This window comes from Macrosteles quadrilineatus, unplaced genomic scaffold, assembly GCF_028750875.1.
Source record: "Macrosteles quadrilineatus isolate MER2022 unplaced genomic scaffold, UCM_ALF_1.0 Scaffold_1__1_contigs__length_201487025, whole genome shotgun sequence".
NCBI classification, from domain to species: Eukaryota; Metazoa; Arthropoda; class Insecta; order Hemiptera; family Cicadellidae; genus Macrosteles; species Macrosteles quadrilineatus.
This window is the reverse complement of record NW_026542594.1, coordinates 149185687-149212316: the sequence shown is the minus strand read 5'-3', so window position 1 is coordinate 149212316 and position 26630 is coordinate 149185687. Positions and strand designations below refer to the sequence as shown.

Sequence of the window (26630 nt, the reverse complement as noted above, 5' to 3'; positions counted from 1 at the left end):
GTCGTCCGTGTTTCCCCGAGTTAGTGTCTGCATGTGTGGCAGTGGCAGGAGTGAAGAGTGAAGAGCCATGTTATCTAATGTCCCTGCTTGTAGTTTATTAGTTTCCATTTTAGGTAAGTTCCTAACCAATGTGTACAACTAACTTTTTGGTAATGTATGATCACCATAGGCTATACTATTCATTTGAATGTTCAGAATTAAGTATTTTTATTCATAATGCACATGTACAAAACGTGCAAATGTGTGATCTTTATTATAGTAGTGCCGGATTGGACATTTTTACATTAAACAGGTGCCTGTGTAATTCCACAGAGTAAAAAGTGAAGTGTAAACACTTTGGTATGTTATTCAACTTCTTTTTCTGTGGTATAACACATGCAATACAAAAGTCATCTTTAAAATGCAATAAGTGAAAACAAGCAATAAGCAAAGACTAAAAATGAAATAGTCACACTCTGTCCACTGTGCAATAAATGCAATGTGAATTTATAATGTTAATAATGAATTCAAAAAGAAAGGGCAAGAGCAAAACATAAAATTTGTATAACATAAGTAATGACATTTACAACAAACAAATAAAGATAAAAACCTCTAAGCCTAGGCTATATCATAGTCAGAAATTAAAATTGAATAATAGACCTGGAATCACTAACTCATAATTAAGCAAGATATCTATAGGCCCTAGTGTTTGGATAAAGTAACTAGTATTGTTTTACATACTTGAATCCGTGTTTTACTCTTCATCATACCTAGTTGTTCCAGGTTTTGTGAAAAGTTGTTACTATAAAACCTTTTGAATTTAGAAAATGCTCTAGACAAGAAGCATACTGTTAGTGCAATCATTGGACAAGAACAAAACTATGCAATTAAATAAGTATTTGGCTATTTGTCACTAAATTTGGATTTTTTGGGTTTCAGTTGGACATCTCCTATTACCTTCAAGTTCAGTAAGACATCCTCAGTACTATGCTAATCGTGTTTCAAGACAAGCATCGTGTAGGCGGTAAGTAAATATTTATTTATATGTAGTTGTTCATAACCAATTGTAACACAATGGCTTAATTTTATTTTGGAACACACAATATCAACGCAATATACATGGACTTTCTTCATATCCATCTATTTTATAAAAATATTGAATCATTCATATGACTAAGATCGAGGGAGTTGAATAATAAGAAATATATCCTTTAGAAAAACAATGAAAAATTAAAATTTAAGGGGATGCGCCCTGAGGGTGGATTTTGTTGCAAATGATGATGAATTCTGTGCAGCATCGTATTTAATTGTACATTCTTACTCTTTCAAGAGAACCACTGGTGTTTGCACCCATAGACAAAAGAATTGAATCTAGACTGACAGCCCTGCTGCGGTTAGCATATATTCGGCCGTCCACCGCTAGGAGTGCCGTGTAGTTTCGGCGCACACCGCTGCAGCGTCAAGCGCTAGCGTGCGTTGCAATTACAACTTGGTAGTTGGAGCCACTGTTGCCATCTTTGGGGAATTCCCTGGAAGTTGGGGAGTTGGAGTTTGTTCTGTTATTTTTCCGTGTTTAAAAAATTTCCTGGGACTTTCGAATAAAATGGTCTTTTCCGTTAAAATTACAGGATTTCAGAATTTGTTACTTAACCCATATTGAATAAGGGGTCTGATATGTTAGTAGCATTTCATTTGCAAGGGTGCTAGTTCTGGTAATAGACGGCGAGTTGACGACGGCAGCGAATCGACAAACTCTAAACTACTCTAGTGGCTCATTGCAGAACCCTACATTGTCAGTCTAAGAATAATGTAATTCTTTCATCTATGTTGCAGCGCATTTTCCTTTTGCCAAGACTAGAAAAAGTCGGGAACTTGACTATTTGGTCGAGCTTGTCGTGGGTTGTTAAGCGGTTAGCGGATTGCTGAATTTGTATATTTTGACTCTAAAACCATTGGTGAATCTGTAAGCGTACTTTCTGTGTGTCAACTATACAAAAAATTTATTTTTGCCTCTATCAAGCCAGCCTTGTTAAATTCTTGTAAACAATTACTTCTCCCTTTGGCTTAGTACACAATCACATTCATATTTTTGAACCAAAAACCAAATGAATTAAACAGATTTCACTTATCCAATATTTTTATAGCTTAAATTCTTTGATGGATGATATTATGTGTTTATGATTTCAGTGACCAGTATACATGTACCAGTAGACAATGCATTCCTGCATACAACGTTTGTGACGGACCAAAAGACTGCTACGACGGATCCGATGAGACCACATCTGCATGCAAAGACATCAAGTAATGTCAATACTCTTGATTTTAGCCATATTTATTTACAAGGAATGCATACTGTCGGCAACCTGTCACAAACTTCAGTTGGTTATTGGGTGGTTTTAAAACACAACCCAAAATTAAAAGTGCGGATAGTGAAATGAAATGAATGAAATTAAAATCTTTCTTTATTGTGGAGAACTTAGGACCTCATGGTCTTTCTTACAGTTAAGCTCTAAAGTTAATTAAGTTAAACTGAATAATCTAAATATGTTATAAATAGTGGCAAGGTTTAAAGACAAAAAAAGCTCATTAATAGGCAGCCCCGCTTCCTTTACTTTATTATTATGTATTCGTTGTATTTTTTCCACAGTTAGTGGACATTTTTTGTGATAACCTTTAGAATAACAGTGTTTTTTACTCCGTAACGAAAGTAACTATTTTCGATAACAGCTGACATCAGAGAAAGTAGTCGTTTCCCAAGCTCTAATTTAGGGTGAGGGAAAATCGATCAGCTGATTTTCCCTCACTCTAAATTTACTTTCCCTCGCTCTCAATTAGTTCTCCATTTACTCACTATGCACATTGCGCGCTAGTGTTTTGTTACAGTTTAATTTAATGATTTGAATCAGATGTATGAATTGTTAAAAGTTGCTTTATTTTTTTATTTTGATGTTTAATAAAGATTTATTGAGAAATATACAAAGGTTTCCTTTAGAATATTTTCCTAATTTTTATATTTTAAAAATTAGTTGAAAATATGCGTAGGTTTCCTTTTAGAAGATTTTGTTTTATTTTGATGTTTAAACAGCTATATTGAGAAATAATATAGTTGTGATATTACTGAGGTCTGTTATTCTGTGTTTGTGTATTTTTCATGGTGATAACTCGTACCAAAAGCTATTTTCCGGCACTTGCTCCATTATTCCCTTCCTCGGCTTTGCCTCGTATGTGAAAAAAGCTCTCACATACTCGGCTTCGCCTCGCACGTGTAAATGGGTGTGTTCTGCTTCGCGTCACACAAAAACTTGAATGTGCGCCGGAAAATGTCACTTTCGGTCGTAGTAATGAAACTTACTATTTCCCAAGGCCAATCAAAGAGTACTTTTATGTATTACAAAAGGAAACATGAAAAGTAAATCAGTCATTTTATGTCAAGAAAGGTATGCAAGTAAGTTTCCAAGGGAAATTCTAGTGACTAATAAATCATTTACAGGTTGTATAAAACTTGTATTTCAGTAATACGAAAATACTTAAACATGGGTGATGTTTTAGAGGAAACCATGTTATTGTCTTTAACAATAAATTTCCAATAACATCAAACCTTGTAAACAACAATCAAACAATGTGTTTCACATGGATAACGCTAATCCCTTTAAAGGAAGCATGGCTGCTAACTTATGAGCTTGTTTGATCTCTAGACAGTGATTTTCTGTACTTGTAAATTGGGCTGCATATTAAATGAAAACACCCTGTAGAAACAGTAATATGGGGTAATAATATGATTTTACTACCGTATCCTTTATTATGATAGTGACAAAACAATCTTTGAATAATTTATCTACTACGCACACACCAGCGTGCAATGAGTAGACTGCAATGAGGCGCATACGAGTGTTGTGCATATGAAATGATAACTTAGTTGCTGACTAACTTTAGCTGATTCATGTTTCCTTCTCAAATAGACATGATATCTAACACTATTGCTCTAAAAATAGCTAATCACTCAGTAAGTTAGCTATAAATTCAAACTCAAAACAACAATAGCCTATATATTTATGTTTTAAAATGACATAAATACTAAATAGATCTGATGATAATTGTAATAGTCACAGTTGTACAAATAGTACCAGTAAGCTGCATTTAATCATACAATTAGTAAATACTGAATCAATCGTCAAAGAGCATACTAAATTATACAAATTGATACATGATCAGTAAAAATAGCGACTTGGTACTAACTAATCACATTTGTAATGAAAAAAGTCCCCACTAATTAATTATCAAATTCTCAATACAGTCATTTCAAAAAATATATGTCTATCCAAACTTCAACACTTTTACTAATCACTACATCTACATCAAGCTTAAACTTATAAATAAGAGTATATCAACAGTTTTGCCTAAAAAGTTACAAGTGTTCCATGTTAGGTTAAAAGCAAGTTTTTACCAAATGTTTTTAATGTCTTGTTTATTTAGTGTTTATCCACGCTATTGTAATTTTTTACGCTTTTCTGATTGATAGCTCAATGACAAATGGCATCTGGCTCCAGATTCAATCTCTGAATGCACTAACCACTTACCTAACCAGAAAATATTTCTTTATCTGCAACATCTGGATAATAAATCCTACTTTTTGTTCAAGGAGGTCAACTAACAGTACATATACATACAATTATTTTTATATCTGAATATTATGGAAGTAATTGTATGGTGTCAGATTGATAGACATAGAATCATCTCCATGCAAAAAAACCAGTTAGATTGTAAGATAAAGATACACAAAAAATTAACAAATCAAGTACGGTACTTTACCAAACAAGAGATGCATATAGTGACTTTATTATGCTACAAATAAAACTGTTTGGATAATTTAACACGTTCGCTAATGCAATAGTACGAAATTTTCCATTCACATGGACCAGCGACGCACATATGCGACGGCCGGTTTCCATCCATAGACTGCCGTCGCATATATGCGACGGCTAGTCACATTAAAATAGAATGATATTTGCGTCGGGGTTCTAATGTTATTAAAATGCTTATATCTTTGTAGTGGTCTATTTGAAGGCACTGAATTCCCTGCAGTGGTCTACAGAGATGTCTGCGTCGCTTGGTCTGTGGATATGATGATTGGTGACGGCATATAATAGTTGGAAAAACTGGTCTTTACTTTTCTGCATCACTGTATGTGAGTGAAAATTTAAAAACGTACGTTTTCAGGAAAAGCACTTTGCAAAATTTTTCCCCCTTTTTTCAAAACTTTTATTATTTTTTTATTTCATTAACATTTGAAGTTTCATAAAATGTCCATGGTAACGCAATATCTTTGGTAGTTATTTTTTAAAAGAGCATCTTTAGTGGAAAAACACAAAATCCTGTCACAACCATAACGGACGTTTAAATGAATATTAAAAATGGTTAATATTATTTTTATAACTATGTTTTGCTATAAACTAATTTACTTTTATGACCATTATACAATAAAAAGGTCACTAAGCTTTTAGTCTATTTGGTCTTTCCAGAAAAAAATAAAAAAACTCAAAAATTTTTAAAAAAACCAATAAAATCTTTTTAAGTTTGTATAACTACGAAAAAACTTACCTGAGACCCGAAAAATCGTTATGTTTGTATAGAGGTGTGCTTCTTTTGTGTATAAATATTGAAATATGACGATATTTTAATTTTTGAAATTGTTATGATAGAAATCATAAACGTGATGGTCAGGGACAAGCGGTACGGTCGTGAATTGTCTGGAATAATTTAAATCTTTCCAAGTTCAATTATACTGTTAGTTATAATAAAAATATGTGTTTCAATTTAACTAAACTGTTCAATTTACAATTATATTAAAGTTATTGTCACGACCAAACACACTATAATCCATAAGGCTGGATTGGTCGTGAAAAAACCCGCGATGGTCGTGAAACTTTGGTCGTGAAATTACGTGTTATTTGGCTCTGTTCTGGCGGTAGCCCTGCACCTCATGTTCGAGGATACAAAGTGGACTTCTAGGTTAATCTAGCAATTGAAATATCTTATAAACAAAAATTAACACCATGTCTACTTCATCAAATGACTACGTACGGTCATGGACACACCAAAATTACAAAAAACACAATCTTTCCTTTATTAATCTTGTAATTCCTCCTTTCAACTCGAAACGACCGGCACTACAATCCTGACGTACACCCCGAACTAGTCTCTCAAACCAACTGACTCCATCGACACCAGGCTTGCCACTGTCGTGCTCCAAAGTTGAAATTTTTTCCCAAATGGTCGTGACGCCAAATCGAGGGACAGACTTATTTTGTCATGGTAGTTAGTTTGCAATGACAATAAAATTATAATATGCTCCTTTTTTGTCAGTTTAATAACCATTGACGACATAAAAATATGGCTTTATATATTTCGGCATGAATAATTAGTTTAAAAACAGCGTGAAAGTTGGAAAATGTACCCTAGGGACACGTCATGGTCGTGAATTTTGAGACTTTAAAAATACGAAAAAAATACCTAGAACCTATTTAAAACCAAATAAATGTGTGTAGCATGTTTCCCCCGTCCCAAAAAATATTAAAACACATAATAATAAACTACAAATCCAGTATCTACGAAGTAAAAGGCCAGGGACATGAAAACGTACGTTTTTAAATTTTCACTCATGTATGTATGCAGTATGTATGCTGCATTATCCTATGTAGCTTTTATATTTGTTCAGTTATAAACTGTTCTTGAATAATCTGTTTATTTTTTTACTTACTTTCACCTTAAAACACAAAAAAATGAACTGTCGCATATATGCGACGTTTAGTCTATTTCAAGAAAACTATGATAATTTTCACTATTGTCTTCGCTGTAGACCGGGCGTCGCATATATGCAACATTACTAAAGGTTATAAAAAATACAAAAAAACAAGAATAATTTATTTACAAACACGATTGTAGCGTATTACAATGTAAATGATCACTGTGGTCTGTGTGTACTGTTATCCAAGTGACAGACAGTCTATGTGTAAAATTCAAATGTATACCTCGGTCTGTGGCAATGACCGCGGGGTCGCATAAACAAGTTAAACTTTTTTATCTGCCGTATCATTTATATCTGAAAATTAAACGCAATATTTACGTATTATGTAAAGGGAAAACCCCCGATATCAGTTTGGAAACTCCGTATGTAGCTATACTAATGAGGAAATGAATTTTTGTGTATGTTGCAGGTGCCCATCTCTAGCATTCAGGTGTTCGTATGGAGCTTGTATTGACCAGGAGCAGCGATGTAATGGACAGCCAGATTGTGCTGATGGCTCAGATGAAGTGGGGTGTTCAACCTCGGGTGTGACCCACGGAAACCCCTGTGGGTAATAATAACTTATAATACATATTTGGTAAAATTAATAAAAATTATTAACAATTAACACTAATACATCAAATGTTGAACCATTAATAAGTTTGAATGTCCCATTGTGAACATCATTGTGGACATCATGGTATTCCCAGTGAGGCTCTCAAGAAGGTATTCTCAGTTAACCCCCTTTTACTGCTGAGAATGTACAACACATGCCTGTATGAAGGGGTTTTCCCACCCCCTTGGAAAAAGGCTAGGCTTGTGCTAATCAGCAAGGGGTAAGGTGACCAAGCGGATTGAAACCATCGTTCCACTATGAGTTGGGAACGTAGTTGTCCAAACCACGTGAACCGCCAAGTACCTCGGTATCATAGTGGACAATAAGTTGAGCTGGAGGGACCAGATCTTCCGTACGGTGGATAAGGCTGCTAGGAGTGTCGCTGCTCTTAGTAAGATTATGGCCAATGTCAGTGGTATTCGGTCCAGCCGTAGAAGACTCTTGATATCTGCAGTCCAGACCGTGCTTTTTTACGGCTCTGAGGTGTGGGTAGACACACTCAGCAAGGAGGCATACAGGTTGAGGCTCGCACGATTGCAGCGTTAAGCGGCACACAGGGCCGCTTCCGCTTACTGCACGGTGTCCAAACCGGCCGTTTTGGTGATTGCTGGAGTTATCCCTGTCAAACTCTTGGCAGCAGAGAAGAAGGCAATCTACCAGAGACAAGGCTTCTTCAGGAAGGACGCTGCAAGAACGGAAGAGTGCTCCCCCACTTTTTAGATGTGGCAAGAAAGCTGGGAAAGGGAGACTCGAGGACGTTGGACTGCCAGACTCATCAGACAGGTCCAACCGTGGGTGGAACGGCGGCACGGTGAGGTTGACTACTATCTCACGCAGTTCTTGTCAGGTCACAGCTATTTTCAGTGGTACCTGCACTTGATGGCCAAAACGAATTCACCTGACTGTATTTACTGCCCATGCATTCCCCTACCAAGCGGATCACACATTTTTCCGCTGTCCATGATGGGATTTGCTCCGCCAGGAGGCCACTTAACATCTTGGGGTTCTGTCGATTGAATCGATTTGTGAGACCTTGCTGGAGGGTGAGGACAACTGCGACTGCTGGTCGCACTTTGTCCGGAATGTCCTTCAAGTAAAAAAGAACGATCTACATTTTGTAAGAAATTAATGGCTAGACACGGAGTAAACCCTTCAGGCGTAGGCAAACCCGGCCTAGTTCTAATGAAGTGCGACAAGCGTTCCCAGGCTAGTGTCCGAAGAGTAGATGAGGTTTTTAGTGGGTAGTATCCCACCTAAACCCGTTGGAGTCCCACGATACATGCTAGCCACCTGTGTGCATAAATGCATTTTCCCACCTCTCTTAGAAAGAAAGATAAAAAAGAAAAAAAATTGTGGACCTCATTGATTTTTATGATTATTTGAGGGTTGTCTGTAAATTGAGGTCTCTCATGAGCTCCCATAGCGGTTAAGCGAGTTTGATCAATCTGACAATAGCGCCCATGTTCGTTACTTCATTCAAAACTGATCTTTCTCCTTCCCTCCATTAAATGACAATTAGTTAGGTAGTCATAGTATGTAATAATGGTACTAAGGGAAATTGACAATCCCGCCACGTAGTATTAATCATGTTCTGTGGTTCTGTTGACGGAGGTCAACCACTATTGAAATCCATTGTCAATTGACAAACGTGTAGGCAGAAAAGTGTTCAGCAATGAAAAATGTCTGTGAGTTGTTTTTGGAGTTCACAGAAGGTTGTACCTATGTGGGTTTATTAGTAAATGGTCCTGGCTAAGAAACAGCTGTTCTTAGTCAGTTTCCACAATAATCATTTTCAGTTTCAGCGTAAAAAAACCTATAAGCATGTGTCGATGTCTTTAAGAATTGAATTCAATTACTTTGTGACCAGAGTTTAAGACTACCAGGATCCATTATGTTTGATACCGGTAGTCTTAAAGACATCCTCTATTAGTTGGGTAATTTCATGTTCAGTCCCTACGATGTGTAAGCAAATTTTCCTTAATTTTGGTCACTCTCTTCTGTCCCAAACAAAACTGACAAAAGCAGATGGCCAATACCATACATCGTAAACATCATTAAAATGTTTACGACCTTCTCCAAAATTCTTCTACCCCCTTTGCTTATCTTGTTCCAAACAATTCTCTCAATTTGAACTCTTCAACTAGCTAGGCAACTTCGGTAGATGCCTTAGATCACAGATTATAAATCTAATCACAGATGCTTCACAAAGGCGTTGATTTCTCTCACTACGAAAAGACGACCTTGGCTTCCAGGAACCTGTTAGGATAGTAGTGAATGAAGTAAAGAACTTGATGGGGCTGAGGTAAAATATGTAAAAGGTCAGATATGTGATAGGTATAGTCGCATATGATCGCAGTTTTAGCTCATTGGAGACCTTTATGTAGGCCACCCTCGCAGCTCTCTAAAAAATTATAAGTTTCCAGAGTTGTCACCAACCCTACTTCATCCATTCTTCATCCTACTTCATGTGGTCAGTGACCCGTCTATGTTTAGTTATTCTTTTTAACTTTGGATATAAAATGTGACCTATGTCAAACTGTAACCAAAAATATTTTTGACATGATAATAATAATAATATTTAGATAGTAATAATTTATCTAAAAAGGTTGATGGCAAATAAATTGTATTGTAAAGAAGGGTTGACTGTGAAAAATTGCTGATTTTAATAGTTACCTGAATATAATAAACTTCCTGTTGGATTTGAAATCATGGACTCATCAGTTGAGTTTAACAACACTTAAAATAATTCATGATTTGCTATGGAAAGCTTCTTCAACTGTTCTCATATGTGTTTTCTTATGACTTACTTAAACCAAGGCCACACTAATAAAACAGGGCGTAATGCTCGTGAAGCATGACGTCACGACACACATGATAGACGTACATGATAGAAGACGGCAATGACGTGGTTTGCCGTTTGTGATCAGCTGCTTGTTTTAATCTTTCCTTGGAAAATAAATAAACAAATACCCTTTGTCACAAAAATATTAAACATTACGTCATTGCCGTCTTCTATTGTGACGTCATGCTTGACGAGCATTACAGCCTGTTTTTTTTAGTGTGGCCTTGCTTAAACCAATGAGTCTCCATCAACTTAATCTACAACCATTATTGATGTAATTTTTATTTACATTTAATCATACTTCCTCTTTTACAGAGAATTAAAATATATGTGTTCAAACGGACAGTGCATAAATGGATATGACACTTGTGATGGCATCAAAAACTGTGATGATGGATCCGACGAAACCAGGCAGTTATGTTCAGATTTTGTGTGAGTGCCTTTTAATAATATTCTATCTAATATAATATTCTCTGAAATAAAAATAGGCAGTCTAGTTCTTTCATAAATTATAAGTTAGTTTATTGTACAGTTGGTTCAATGTTTATTTCTGCAACCAACCAGAAGTGCATAAATGCACTGAATTATGGTGTCACTACAACTCCAAAAGTCAGTTTTATGTTAATTTTACACTGCTTGTTTGACATTGCTTGGTTTGTCAAGCCAAGCAAGATTTTGAAAAATCAACTCAAAGATTTTTAACTAAAGAATTATAGCCATTCGGAAATTTGTGTGGTAAGGGGATGGGAGGTGGGCTTTGTTGTCGCTGAGGAATTGCTACCCTCAAGGCAAGTAGAGCTGCATTTATCAAGGTCACACTGAAATTCAAATGATTTGCGCTCAAGAATTGCATCACGGAGGAGATGGGGGTTAACCAAGGAAAGTTACCTCACTGATAGCAACGTATCTATGTAAATATTTAACCTGAATATGAATGCATTGCAAGTGTAGAATGGAGCAGATCTGTGTAGCTTTGTTTGGGTCATTAAGTTTGTTTTTTTCCAAGATTATTTACAATACTAAAATTCCAATGATCAAGTACAACTTGGTCAAGATTCTTACCATAAAAAACCACTTTTCTCTTATAAAAGCTTAAGAACTACAGTTTTAATTCAGTAGATGTGCCAATTTATTGAGAGGACTCAATAAGTCAGTAGCTATTTATAACTACTTGGTGCGAAAAAATACATAAAAAAACTTACTGAACACATCTCAGAACTTACTAACTGATCTAAGGAGTTTTGACCAAAGTTTGTTTTTGTATTTTGTGTTTAAATAATGGCTCAGGAATTAATTAGAAATTTCACCCAATGAAATTTTTGATTCAGACTAATAAACATTTGCTTTAGTTGGAGTAGGGAACTGCAGCCTGCAGCAGTACTGCTGAGAGGAAGGAGTAAATTTACTTTTGCTAACCGAGCATTCGTGAAATTCTCAAAACATATGATTGTAATTACATTTTCAGGTGTCCATCAGGTACTTTTCAATGTGATTATGGAGCTTGCATGGAGCCATCAGTCAAATGTGATGGCAAAACTGATTGTCCTGACGGTTCAGATGAACGAAACTGTCCCAATTCTCCCATCGATACTAACACCACAAGGTTTGTTAATTTACACTCATCTCTCTAAAAACTTAAATTTTACTTATTTAAAATTAATTTACAGTCAGTTATATCCAAACCATTTATACAGAAATAGCTATTTGTTTATTAAAGAAGCAAAGAAAGTCATTTGCCATGCCGCTAGAGAATTGTAGAGGTCATACATTAATTCCGATAACGGTAATGATTGTTTGTGCTCTAATGAAAACACTTAAACAAAATTATAAGCCATAAACGATTTGTATTTTTTTAAATTATGCTTACTGCAGGTTTTTGATTATTTTTATTTTCGAGTTGTTTGTGAAAAACCGTCTTAAAACATGTTTTTCCCCCTGAAAAGAGACAATTTAAATAGTTCATTAGGCCTATGCATTGAATTTGTGGGGGGAAAAACTTCATAGAACAGAAGTTTCTTAGAATTAGTCAATTTATTGATTTCCACACTTTATTTCAATCGTGGGTGGCATCCACCCCCAGGGAAACAACCTCTGGCACAGGGAAGATTTTGTAATAGAGAGTAAGCAGACACTAAATCTAATTTTTCAAACAAATCAGTTCTGTATGGGATAAATACACAGTTTACACTTCTTTTACGGTTATTGACTAGACTATTAATCATTTTACAGTTTTTAGTTACCAATTATAAAGAGGTTCTACTAAGGGCCAGAACCCACCAAACTTGTTGATGATACTGACAAAAGCAGTTAAACGAGAACCTAAATATTACAAATAGGTTTCTAGTCCCTTCCAGATCATACTTCACTAATTAAACGAACAAGTGATAATCATATTATAACTTAAAAATTGAATTACATTTTAACAAATTAACTGTTTAGTAATAAACAAAATCACAATGAATGAAATTGATTGGCTTTTATTAGGCCTGGGACAGACATAGTGGGTGCCTGTATTCTTCCGAAGCACCCCAAAAATGGAGCCTACACAGCGTACACATCATTCCAGTGTGGACCCAACGACGCCCGGCCAGCCTGTCGCAACATCCCAGGCACACCAGTGGGTCAAACCTGGGTCATAAAGTACACATGCAACGGAGACTACAGCCTCAACAAGGACTCAGAGTTCTCTGTCTGTGAAAATGGAGTTTGGAAAAACGAAGCGGACTGCATTAGTAAGTCATGATAAATTATTATTAAGTGTAAGGCTAGACTCAGTCTTAAAATGAATATCATCATACTAATATTATAAATGTGAAAGTTTGTGTGTTTGTTTGAAGTTCAATCACGCTTTAACTACTGGTGGGATTGGGCTGAAATTTTGTATGATCCATAGCTCACATTCCCGATTAACATAGACATATTCTTATTTCAAGAATCCTTTCAGGCTCCGCCCTAGTGGCTCTGGAGTGTCCCATAAACTATATGAGTATTCATGTTTAAAAGGAATTAAAGAATTTTGTCAGCTGTTTCAACTACACAAGTTGGTTTTATGAAATTCAATATCACTAAAAAGTTATAACGTTTACCAACAGGGTGCAGCACTATTATTTTTTTTTATACTTATGACAACAGTGAATTTGAACCAAGCAGCGACAAAAAGCTGTGATACACATTATGAACTAGCTGTCAAAGTAGGGGATTGTTTACAGTTAAGATTATGTTTTTAATTAATAGCTAATCTTTTGATATATTGAGCAAATATTCAATAATTACTTTTTTTCTTTATGTGTAGTGGTAGAACAATATGGCTATGGTAGATGTGTTATACTATAGCATACCGTAAATTTAAAAAACCAAAAATTCTCAAACCGTGTCCTCCCCTATTGCAAACGCAAACCACGAGTACAACTGCAATAAGCATTTTATACTTATACGCCAACCCCGTAAGAAGGACGGGTACTCTGCTAGTGGTTTATAATTTTAATTTTGTTACTGTACATGGAAGTTGTAGGATATTCTTGAAGAACTTAAGTTTTATGTTTTTAAACACAGTAGCTCAGAGAGAGGTTCTTGGACAGATAGGACACTACTCTGGTTGCCTGCACTATCATATATAACTTTGGTCACCATTCGCTTGCCTATGTGAAATATACCATAATGTTACTTATAACTCTCCCTAGGTACCATATCACCAAGATGAATAGCAGTTGAGAGTAGACAAAAGGTTTTTTGAGGGGTCTGTAAATTATGATCTTCATCGAGCTCCTAGAGCAGCCAAACGGGCTAGTTCAAATCTGAGACCAACATTGTGTTCCTTACTTCATTCGCTATACTATTCTAGTCAGCTGGTTGTCATCCCTATGAGACAACTAGTTTTGTGTTTTGGTAAACACAGTTTGAAAAACGTTGACACTCCTGCCAAGTATATAATCACTTTATGCTTGATAATACATGTCATTCTGTAAACTATTCATACAATAATGTACAAAATAGTTCTTTAATATTTTAATATAGCTGATTGAAAGACAGAGTTGAATCTTGGTTCCACAGCAGTTTGTAGGGAGGGAGACTCCGTGTGAGTTATCTTGTTAAATTAAAGGAGGTTTGTTTTATTCTGTAATTAAATTGGGTAACGGAGTAGCTCACATGTTGTATCAATGTTTTCTTAACGCCAATGTGGATTGGCTGATATGCATTGTCACATAATTATGTATGAGGTTTGTCATTGAGAGTTTGTTGTAAATAAGACTCAACATTGTGTTTTTGCAAGCTCAAAAGGTTGTGTAGGTGAATATATTAAAAGTAAATTATTGATTTTACACCAAGAAAAGATTGAAAAAAGTCTCCAGGTGTAATTCCAGTAGGTAGGTAGGCCTACCTAATAAATTAACTCTTTATTGACTTGTCAACAATTTTAGGAAACTAGACTATATAGATCTGTGGAAAACAGAAAAATGTAGACCTGCAATTCATACTCTATTTGAACTTGAAAAAACACCATGTGGGGACTTATTTACAATAAATTCCCAATAACACTAAACCTTTTGGATAGCTATATGCAACAATACACAACCAGCTGATCGGCAATGAAGTAAAAGGAATACCAATACATAAGCTTGTTTTATTGTTAAACAGTGTCTCATAGTACTTTAATTTGGGTTAATTTTAAAAAAAACACCCTTTGTTTGCCTCAAATAGTAATGAATTTTCTTGTTTTGTTACCACAATTCCTAATCAGACTGAATAATTTTCAGAGCTTTGCCCACCACTGAAATCTTCGAGTTTGGATATAAGATGTTCTTACCAGGGCAAAGAAGTGCCCTGCGATCGTCCAATGAAGCCTGAAACTACCGCTGAGCCCAGGTGTAAGCAGTACTACCAACCTGCCAGAAACCCTGACTACTCTACTCTGTTGTGTCTCAACAACGGAGCATGGACATATCCACTCTTCCAATGCACCCCAGGTACCAGAACAAACCCCTCTCTGATTAATGTGGTCTTTATTCTCATCTCGCCTGGAGCATTAGAGAGCATTTTAAGACCATCTCAAGACAATAAATATAATGTGGTCCATGTAAAAACCATAACTCTTAAATAAAGGATTTTGTTATTTAAACTGTCTTTTTTTCCAAGAGTTCTCTTTTTTACATTCTCTGAAATGTTATACAGGATGCCCTGTCCTGTAAGTAAACAGCCAGGCAAACTCCAGGAAATGGCAGTATTAAGTTGTTCCAAAATTGTTTTGTTAACCAGATATCCACCATTATCTTTCAATCGTTACAATTCTGATCTTTTATGAAATGGCATTTAAATTTTTGTTAAATTCAGAAAGATTGAATAAAAATAACTGAAATGTCATTATTTTTTATTGTAAAATGAGGTAGAACAAAGCTTACCTAGTCAGGTTGCATTTTACAACCAAGAATCGTGATATTTCAGTTATTTATTTTATATTCTATATTTTTGAGCTTGGTGTCGTTTGACAGGAAATGTAAAATTCTAAATAAAAGTGTTGTTGTCATTTTTTTATCAAATCAACCATTTTGTAGTACTGTAATTTCAATTTTAAATATTGAAAGGTCCGCCATTTTTAAATAATAAATTGGAAAAAGATCATTTGTTTTATAACCTGGGTCTTATCTGCTTAGCCAAGTTTCCAATCCAATAAAAGTGTTTATGGAAAAACACAAACTGGCAGATGGCTGTTTATGATTTTCTATTCTTGATTTTCTATTTATTTTGACCCATAGTACCATTTCCCGGAGATTAGCTATTTAATTACTTACGGGACACTCTGTATATTTCTTTTATCAAAACCAATGTCTGGTAACAATTACAACTGTAAAAGGGTGGCTTAGAATATTTAAAAAATCTAGAGAAATTAATACTGTTTTTGTATTTTGTTTATATAATGAACTATTGTGCACCAGAAGAGCATTGACAAGCAAAATAATATATATATACAGGGTGTTTTTTTAAAAACTTGCATCTTTATTTATGTAAAAACCGCAATAGGTAGAAATATGCAGTTTGCGGGAATCATCTATTGACGTAGGGGGCCCAATTGTTTTGAATTCAACGTTACATTCACATTCCCCCCCTTTCCCCCCTTCCCCCAACTTAATTTTTTTAAATAGCAAGGTACCCCTTGTGACATATCAAATGAAAGAGCATGAAAAAAGAAAATGTTTGATGAAAAAAAATTGAAAATCGGTTCAAAAATTTGCGAGATATTTCCCCCCCCCCCTTCCTCGGAACCTAATTTTTTTTTAAAGCAAGGTACCCCTTGTGACATATCAAATGAAAGAGCATGAAGAAAGAAAATGTTTGGTGAAATTTATTTTTCATTTGATATGTCACAAGGGCGGGTACCTTGCTATTAAAAAACAAGTTATGGGTAGGGGAAAAGGGGGGGGGGATTATCTCACAAATTCATGAGCCGATTTTAAATTTTTTTCACCAAAAATTTTCTTTTTTCATGCTCTTTCATTTGATATGTCACAAGGGGTACCTTGCTTAAAAAAAAAATTAAGTTCCGGGAGGGGGAGGGGGGGCATATCTAACAAATTTATGAACCGATTTTCAATTTTTTTTCATCAAACATTTTCTTTTTTCATGCTCTTTCATTTGATATGTCACAAGGGGTACCTTGCTGTTTAAAAAAAATAAGTTAGCGGCAGGGGGGGAAAGGGGGGGAATGTGAATTTAACGTTGAGTTCAAAACAATTGGGCCCCCTACGTCAATAGATGATTCCCGCAAACTGCATATTTCTACCTATTGCGGTTTTTACGTAAATAAAGATGCAAGTTTAAAAAAAAACACCCTGTATATTTAAGAGTTCTCTGTTTTGCTGCAATGAACATGAATTAGAATGATTCTCTGATAACTTAAATAGGCTATTTCGATAAATAACCAGAGAAAAGGTGGACAATAGAAGAGGCCAGAGATTGTGGTCCCAACATTTTTAGGGTTTGGATAGAGGAAAAGAAGAAAACTCTGGGATGAATCTGAAGGAAGTAAAAAAAGTTAATGATAACTTAAAAAATGATAAAACTAGTAAAAATGTGGGTTCACTATAATCTTACAGGGTTTAACACAAATAATTTTGAAATAATTACCGGTACCCACATTTTAGGAATCATCCTCATCCATCATCGTTTTTTGCAGTCAAAGAGGCAATATTTGAGAAAAAAATTAATTTGTGAAAATAATGGGATAAATCCTTCAAACGAAAAAAGAAAATAATAATCTAAATCCAGAAATATGAAACCTAAATGTTAAAAAAAATATTTTATCAGCAACAAATATTTATATTTTCGTTAAAATTTTGAAATGTGTTACATATCCAGACTCTTTGTTTTGTATTAGGCTACACCCAACCTAGAAAATTAATTTGTAATGATATTTTGGAATTTAAAAAGTAAAGAAGCTATATTTGTCTTGCAGCATATGTCAACCTTAATTTTTTTTCCAAAAAATAATTTATATATTATTCTTACAACTAAATGAGGCAGAAAAATAATTATGTTAATATTAATTTAAATGTTCAATGCAACTTGAAAATGACACCAGATATAAAGAGTTGGACACCAAACTAGAGAGCTACGGTTGTTTCACACTAAACGGTTTTTGCCGTACCGTTAAATACACCATACAATTTTATGCCGTGTCTATGCTTCATTTATACTTTAGACGGTTTCTGAGTACGGCTAGATAAATGGTTTGCAAATTTCAGTTTGCTGACCAAAACAATGAACCTTAAATAAATTTTGGAGGCTATTTCATCTACCTATGTCGTAAAAGATGTTTACGGAATTGTCTTCAATAGGTACATCCAATCCTCGTGGCAACATTTTATCCCATAACACCGGTTGGATTTAATTAATTAGGTCAATTAATACTTTTATCATACATAGCTAACAATATTAGAATACCAATAATGAAAGACACTGAAATGGTAAACTTATAACACTCAAAAGTCAAAATACATATAAACAATATTGTCCAATTGACAAGGGGCTGGTGGGTTTCCAGTTGACTATACACTATGCTGTGGACAAGCTCACATAAGACTACATGAGCCACTGACGCAAGGCCACTGTGTGACAACCGTCCGGTTCAGTGGCAGTGGGCGACGGCACAGTTCTCGTCAGCCCAAAATTGTGTAATCTGAAAGCACTCATACTCTTCTACACACTACTATACAAATTTGTACCGTTTTCCGTAAGGAGCCTCATTGTAACAGAGATTGAGAGAATATTATATCAAAAAGGGGAGATTAATTAGGACTTAGCTTTTACGCCAACACCAGCTATCACCATATATAGGTATAGTCATGATTCATGAATGAAGTAGGCTCTTTCTGACTAATTGTATCACGAAGGTTCATCAGGTATTTTATAAACGACTTACCAGTATCCTAATACTTTAAATATGTACCTATTCACCTAATCCTTTTTTTTTTAATTCCTCATATTACATACTGTACATTTAAATAGTGGAATAATGATTGTCTTTAAAAAATCTTTGATATCACACTTATATTACAGACTGTGGTGTCAGTACGGCAACGGCATCCAAACCTTTGATAATCAATGGAAATGCCACAAAACAAGGACAATTCCCGTGGTTGGCTGCCCTGTATCACCTCACCAATTCCCAACAATGGGAGAACACGTGTGGGGGAACTCTGATCACTCCTCATATTGTGCTGACAGGTAACAAGCAACTGTTGTTATGACTAAAATTATAAAGAAATAAGATAAACACGTCATAAGTGGAAACAGAGTAGTATACTAACCCCCCCAGGATTTTATGACTTAACTTATAAATAATTTTCAAACAACAATTTGACATTGACAATGATGAGTCATTGAGTTATTCTAGGTAATGCTTAAATTGTAGTTAGAGATGGGAAATAGACAATATTTTACAAAATCTGTCATATACATTAAGTAAAAATGCTATAATTTACAAGAACATTGCAGACAAACATGAAGTCAATTCAGGTTTTCAAACCATTGTCTTGTTCCAGGGGGTCAAGTTAATGTAAAATACTATACAGGGTGATTGGTACTCAGTGTGAAAAAAATTGTTTGGTGTAAGTACAAAGAAAATGAAGTTGTATGATACATATCAAATGTTCCAAGTCTAAAAAATAGCTTAGCAAAAAATTATTTTATGTTTTTCAAAAATAACCATGCTTTTAAACTTAATACAGCGATTTCTCAATTAACTGTATATGGATTTGAGTAGATAATGTCATTTTCGTGTTCTACATTAAATTTTGAACAAGAATAATAGAAAATGACGGAGGATCAGTTGTAAAACTCCATTGTAAATAGATTAAAAAATAAAAATTAAGATGTTTGATAAAAATTTAAAAAACAATTAATTGACTATTGCATTTTTCACACCCTGTATACAAGAAAGTGTCAGAATATGTTAAAAAACTGCCCCATTTTATAAGCTTTCCAACCATATGCTACACTATTGAGGTTTAGATATTTTTTTGTTTGTTTTAGTGGTTTGAATACCAGAAAACAGGGAACTTATTTACTGTTTTTACTGGTCAAGCTGAAACAAAAATACAACTTTTGCTTAATACATGCCGACTTTCTAATGTTTTAAATGTAAAAGACACCATGCTTTGTAGTCTTTAAAGCAAAAAGCGGCTTTAAATGCCGCAGTTTTTAACATATTCCGACACTTTCTTGTATACAGGGTGTGAAAAATGCAATAAACTATTGTTTTTTTTTAAATTTTTATCAAACATCTTAACTTTTATCTTTGAATCTATTTACAATGGAGTTTTTACAACTGATCCTCCGTCATTATCTATTATTCTTGTTCAAAATTTAATGTAGAACACGAAAATGACATTATCTACTCAAATCCATATACAGGTAATTGAGAAATCGCTGTATTAAGTTTAAAAGCATGGTTATTTTTGAAAAACATAAAATAATTTTTTTGGGAAGCTAATTTTTAGACTTGGAACATTTGATATACATCATCATACTGCATTTACTTTGTACTTGCACAAAAAAAATTTGTCACACTGAGTTCCAATCACCCTGTAAAAGATCTGTTTTAACATATTTTATCTGTTGCTATAGTCTGTTTAAAACCTTACAGAGCACAGGGAACTTTAAATTTAGACTTTTTTACAGGAGGCCATGGCCTCAACTGGCACCCTCTGCGGGTACTTATGTTTTAGAAATTCTGCATTTTAGGAAAGGATGTAGGATTTAGCATGGGGAAGTGCAAGTTCAGTCCTGGTAGGCATATGGTATCATGGAGTTATTCACTTGAGATCAAAATCAACCTTGTTGACTGTATAACCCTTCTGCTCATGCAGTGTAGAGATGTTTGGCAAAGTTGTTTTCTTGAATAGTAATAAAATGCTCAGTTTAGTGGGTTTGTATAAATGATTGAAGTTTCTGGATAACAGAGTAATCTAGTTTACCGATGATGAAAGGTTGTGTGAAAGTCTCCTCTTGCCAACAACAACTCTAGCAGGTGATTGCTAGAGATCTTACAGGGTTCGGACAGGAGCTGAATAGACTCCATGATAAATTATTCAGATTATTGATTAATTGGGTCTTTAGCTTGAGTCAATACACAATACTTTGTGTAAGGCCAACTCAAGTAATTTTTATGACCTAACATTATTTAAGAAATTCTACTTATAATAAAATAAACCTATATAATACAGTAGAGTCTTTGATTATCCTACCTAAACTGGCCACAGCAAGGTCGGACAACACTGAAAATAATAAAAACACCGTTCACACAGTTGCTGTAACCGCGAGATGAATTTACAATTGCGTCACAAGCGTTAGACATGATGACAATTAATTGTGTCATAATCGTAGGAAATGTTCAAGAATTTCATTTGAAAAATCAGGAATCACCTTGATATTGCCCAGGAAGGTCGGATAATCAAGACTCTACTGTAGTAGTTGTAACAGAGTTATATTAAATATACAAGTTTGTTGAGTTCCTAATTGCCATGGTCTTTTTTAGCGGCTCATTGTGTGGTTAACAAAAACGTTCCTCAGCAACCAAGTGAAATAAGAGTTGGACTCGGAAAATACTATCGAGACTTTTATAAGCAAGAAGAATCATCTCAAATTGCAGAGGTGTGTATAATGAACTTTGAACGCTGTATCTACTTATCTATGGTATCTGTATATTCAATACATACAAAGGTTTATGCAAACTATCCCTGTAAGGTTTTTTGTTTCAAGACCTACCCCTACTTATTACACATTAAAACCCACGTCTAGGTGTGTAGATGTGTATTCCTTATGTATTCAATTTTAGCAATAAATATTGAGAAAATTCTAAAAAGTTTGTTTAATAATTGGTTTGTTTACATTTCAATTTTATAACTAAAACAGCTAAGTATTTCAACTGCAAAAATTCCAGCTGTTTCATTTCTTGGAAATCCTTAAAACCCCAAACCAACTGTTTTTCTTTATTACCCATCGAGAATGGGCACATGCAAGCAAATTTTAACCCAAATATGAGCAAATGATAGGTAAAACATATTAGTTTAAGTATGGAATAAACAATAATAAGAACAAAAATAGTATCTTTCTACACTTGGCGCCGCGGCTAGGGGTGCGCCACGGCTTTGGAAGGTAAAGAATTAAACGTTATTGGCAAACCGCAAACGAATTTTTTACGGGATATTCGTAAACATGTAAGTAATCAATGACAATGACTATTCTAAAAATAGGCAATATATAGCTTTTTGTTTTATTCATAAAATAAATACCGTTATTTAATATACAACTCGTACTATTACTACTTTTACGTCTGGCATGTGACTTGTTGGCAATACTGCGAGTCCGAGGCACACACTGTGTAGTGTGTATTCACCCACACGCCCACCTACACTTGCTTGTTTCTAAACTTCAAACTCCTACTTCAACTCATAGTCCTTTCATGATGTCCATTGTGAATCGTAAATTCAAAGTTTTTAGTAATTTAGTTCATTGTAGTTGTTACGTTATTAACAAAAATTTGAAAAACGTTCAATATCCATATATCGGACGTTGGGTCTATTGATGCAAACCCCCCAAATACCTTTTTTGGGGAGGGGGTGAAAATTTAAATCTCACCCCGGGCGTCTATTACCCTCAGGGCGGCTGTTTCTACACAACAATACCCAAATAAAAAATAAATAAAAACACTCACAATAAATAAATGTCAATACTGTAATTAGACCTCTAAGGATGCACTAGCATGTTTTGACAGTTTGTTGTGATTATAAAAATCCTTCTAATGCTGTTTTAGGTTAGAGAGGTGATTGTTCAGAAAAAATACTCTGGTGTCGCTTCTTTCTATGCGCTTGACATTGCATTGCTAGACCTGGTGGAAAGTGTGTTAATAACAGCCATAGTCATGCCAGCGTGTGTTGACTGGAGCAATACCTTCAGACCAGCTCCTAATGCCGTGGGAGTTGTAAGTATGATACTTTAGCTACACACAATACTGAGGTCATGATAATGAGGCCACACCAGTCAAGTAGGCCTACTTTATTTTCACAACACACGATAGATATATTTCAATTATTTCCCAAAACTAGCGCATGGCTGGAGAAGCTGGGTGACATTGTCAATTTGTCAGCTACGACTTGTTCATATCAGTTGAAACACATCATTTGGGGTGTTTCAAGCCAAATATGACTTTGAGATAAACATAGGGATTGACTTGCATGCTTTGTTTATTTTTCTTATGATGTAAGACAAACAGATTGTTTTGCTTTGGATAATTTCTTGAGAGAGAAATAATCAATGACAACTGGATCCAGTTTTGAAACATTGTAAGACACACAAAAATTGCCTAGCATGGCCAAAAACACCGCAAAGACCACCTCACTACAAGAGAAACATTTGCAAAGGGGAGGGGAAGGGGAATGAAAACTTATGTTTTTGGGGACTCTCAGATTAAATTGTAAACACTACCTACCACCACACAAATACCTAACCTTGCAGATTATATTAGGGTACCTCGCAACCTCATACCATTACATACACTCATTTCCATTCATACTTGGCTTAAAATACCTACTTTGTATGGTCACCATTTCAATAACAAAGACAAAGTGAAAGTATACCGTAAGCATTACTATTACTTTTATGAACCACAGATCTGAAAATAGTAATATTATTCCTAAACCAGTTTTTACTGAATACATTTAGGTTTGATTCAAAATATTGTTTTTCCTAGGTAGCTGGATGGGGAAAGACAGAATCAGGAGCTGCAAGTGATGTTATTTTATCATCTAACTTAAATTACATTGGATACGAAAAATGTCTGAACGATATCAGAGCTGGTTTGAAACAGTTACTGACCCATGACAAGTTCTGTGCAGGAAGTCCAAATGGTAAGTTGCTTAGAATAAGAATTGACAAATTATCAGTCAGACAAATATTACACAAATATTTCAACATGAGATGAGAAAACTGTGTTCCAAAATGGTGCTTAAAATCCTCATTCCTGAACAAAAGCACTCACAAATGGAAATATATTTTAATACATTTTGGAAAACATCAAGAAAGACTCTACACTGTAAAGGGTATTTTTTAAGTATTTTAACCGTTTTGTTAATTTTAATGAGCTTCACAAAAACATTAACGTGATTAATTATAACATGTATTGTTTTTCCGATGAGTGTCAAATAAAAATCTGATACGGATGAAGGCTGTGGCCGAACTAAGCAGCCTAGTTTCACAAACAGGTCTGAATGTGGAGGTTATTGCAGAGTATTTGGCTTGACCTTTAGTCTAACACAAAGTCTCCTAGGAACCATATCAGCAGTCTTTTTATTTTATAGCCACACCTTCTAAATCACAACCATAAATCATTCTAAATCTTGGTTTTTACTTGTTTCAGGAAGTAGAGTTGATAATGGAGACAGTGGTGGAGCATATACAATAGTGAAAAATGGATTGCATTTTGTGGTTGGAGTTGTCAGCACGAAAATTCCAGAAGTTGAGACATTTACTCTGTTCACAGACATCACCAACCAGGTGCACAACAACTGGTTGGAAGCAGAAAGAAACCGGCTGCTACAGGTTCATCGAGAAGCAAAATAACTCTTTTGATCCAAATATTTAGTATTTATTTTAGCTTAGATTAATCTTTAATTTCCAGATTCAGTTCTGTACTGAGATCAGGTTGTTAATCAAGGGTATTAATTTGTTTCATTGTTTCTAGTATTTTAATATATATAGGCCTAACTACCACATGGGTTATACAATGTAGCCTACTATAGGTTTGTGTGACTGATTTTTACCCATTGCTAACCATTAAAAATTAAATTTTGTGTTAGGTTAATTTTCCAAGGAAACACCTATTTTGTTAGTAATTTTTCTCTCATTAAGGCTGAATACTGAAGCTAGTCTAAAAATTCTGAAGACACTTACATTATGTAGGGGGGGGGAGGGGTGATATTGTTTGCATTCATCAAAGTTCTTGTGGTTTGCTAGATACGTAATAGGTTCGCTGCGACTTCGTTATGCTGTGACTTAAAAGCACTGTGACCTGTTTGTCAGTGGAACGCAGCAGCCTTTTTATTTACTTTCTCCCCCTATACTTAGTATATGGAGAAAGTATTGTTTTTGTCAAAATGTTTGAGTTTTGAGTGGATATATCCGTTTTGAGTCCCCCTGAACCCAAAAAAGTGGTTTTCGAAGTGATGTCTGTGTGGATGTGTACAGAGCTACGGGTCACACCTGTAGTCCGATTTTGATGAAATTTGATATGTAGGTCTATCTATCTACTAATCCATGGTATTTCCAGGCGGTTTTTTTTTCATTTTTTTAATTTTGATTTTTAATGGTGCTTTTCCCATAAAAACCCATAAAATAACAGAAAAATCGGATTTTCTAAAAAATGGCCCGAACTATTTTGTTTGATAAAACTTTAGTGTGTTATAGTCCTTTAAAATTCTAAACCAAATGGTTCAAATACCATTACCTTAAAAATTACGGTCCCAAAGTTATTGTAACTTATCTTATTTTCTCATTAAAACCCCATAAAATAACAAAAATCGGATTTTAGAATAAAAGCCGTTTTTGATTAAAATTACTATGTTATGGTCCTTTACATTCTGAAAAAAATTGTACAAATCCCATTTTCGTAAAAATTAAGGTTCAAAAGTTGAATCTCGATGTTATTTTGTCATTAAAATACCCCAAAAATCTGATTTTAAGAAAAAAAAGCTGGGTTTGATTAAAATTAACGTGTTTATAGTGGGTTATTAATGTGTTTTAATTCTAAACATAATAGTGCAACCCCTTTTTGCTGTAACAATTACGTTTTAAAAGTTATTCCAACTTTTTTGATTTTTCTCTATAAAATATAATAGTTACTCACTGCTTACCCATGATAAAGGTTGTTGACATGTTTATGGGAGAAAGTATGTGTCAGATTGCTGAAACCGTTTATTTTTCATTAGTTCCCAAGACTGTGTAAGATATGCGTGGTTTTGGTGGGTTGCGGTGAGTGGAAATAAGGGATGAGTTCACGTGAGAGATCGTTAGCAACTTCTATATTGTTATATGTTGATTTAGATGATATTATTAATATTTTTTGTGATTCAAACTCTGAAGAGTCGTAAGCCGTGTCCCGATTACAAAAGGAGAATAAGTGAGGGGGCTTAAAAAATATTTGTTTGTATAACATGTTATTATTAGTTTGTATTACAACAACCGGCAGGATCAAGTTAAACTATATAATATGCTGTGTTGATTGTTCAAAAAACTATTGAATGCTAGTTTTTAAAATCATCAAAAAAATATTAATCTGAATTTGCAGTTTTAGAAAAATTGAAACATGCAATACTCTCCAAAGTGCCATTTTAATTATTGCTTGGTTTTGGTTTGAGAATCTAGATGCAGTTTTACTATAGACAAGTAGACTTCTCATCATAAAATATACAAATTGTTTTTTGTGTCTAGTTCATGTTGGTGACACTGGGCGCTATAGTGTCCTATTATTTTAGGGTTAATTTTATGATTTGTGTTTCAATTTCCAGTAATAATTATTGGACACATTTTAACCCTCCGAGTGTCCCTTGTTTTGGCCTTAATGTCTGCCTATTTTTTGCTCATTTGCAAGGTTTTATTAAAACGGATCTGAGAAGCTTGAAAACAATGTTAATTATACTGTTCTATATACCATTTTGTTTGGAAAATCATGGGCTTCAATATTATATATAAAACATAAGGAACATTTGTTTAAAAAAAATTTTTAGGTAAAAAAAATATTTTGGAAAATTTTCAAAAAAAAATAAGTTTGCGCTCAATGAAATTGTATAAATTATAGGCCTATAAATATTTAAAACCGGCCACTTTGTTTAAAATTTTATGAGGATTACAAATATATAATC

The 26630-nt window shown here is 34.5% G+C and overlaps 1 protein-coding gene across 1 annotated transcript; it reads left to right on the top strand.

Moving 5' to 3' along the window:
- Positions 1-26532, top strand: LOC128987256 (modular serine protease-like). Its single transcript, XM_054408015.1, has 13 exons — positions 1-113; positions 919-1003; positions 2167-2280; positions 7194-7334; positions 10537-10653; positions 11687-11824; positions 12706-12953; positions 14976-15185; positions 18772-18939; positions 21251-21366; positions 22529-22696; positions 23465-23621; positions 24131-26532. Exons 1-13 carry the CDS (start codon positions 68-70, stop codon positions 24331-24333), a joined length of 1911 nt encoding a protein of 636 aa, XP_054263990.1. The 5' UTR covers positions 1-67; the 3' UTR covers positions 24334-26532.
- Positions 26533-26630: the final 98 nt, after the last annotated feature.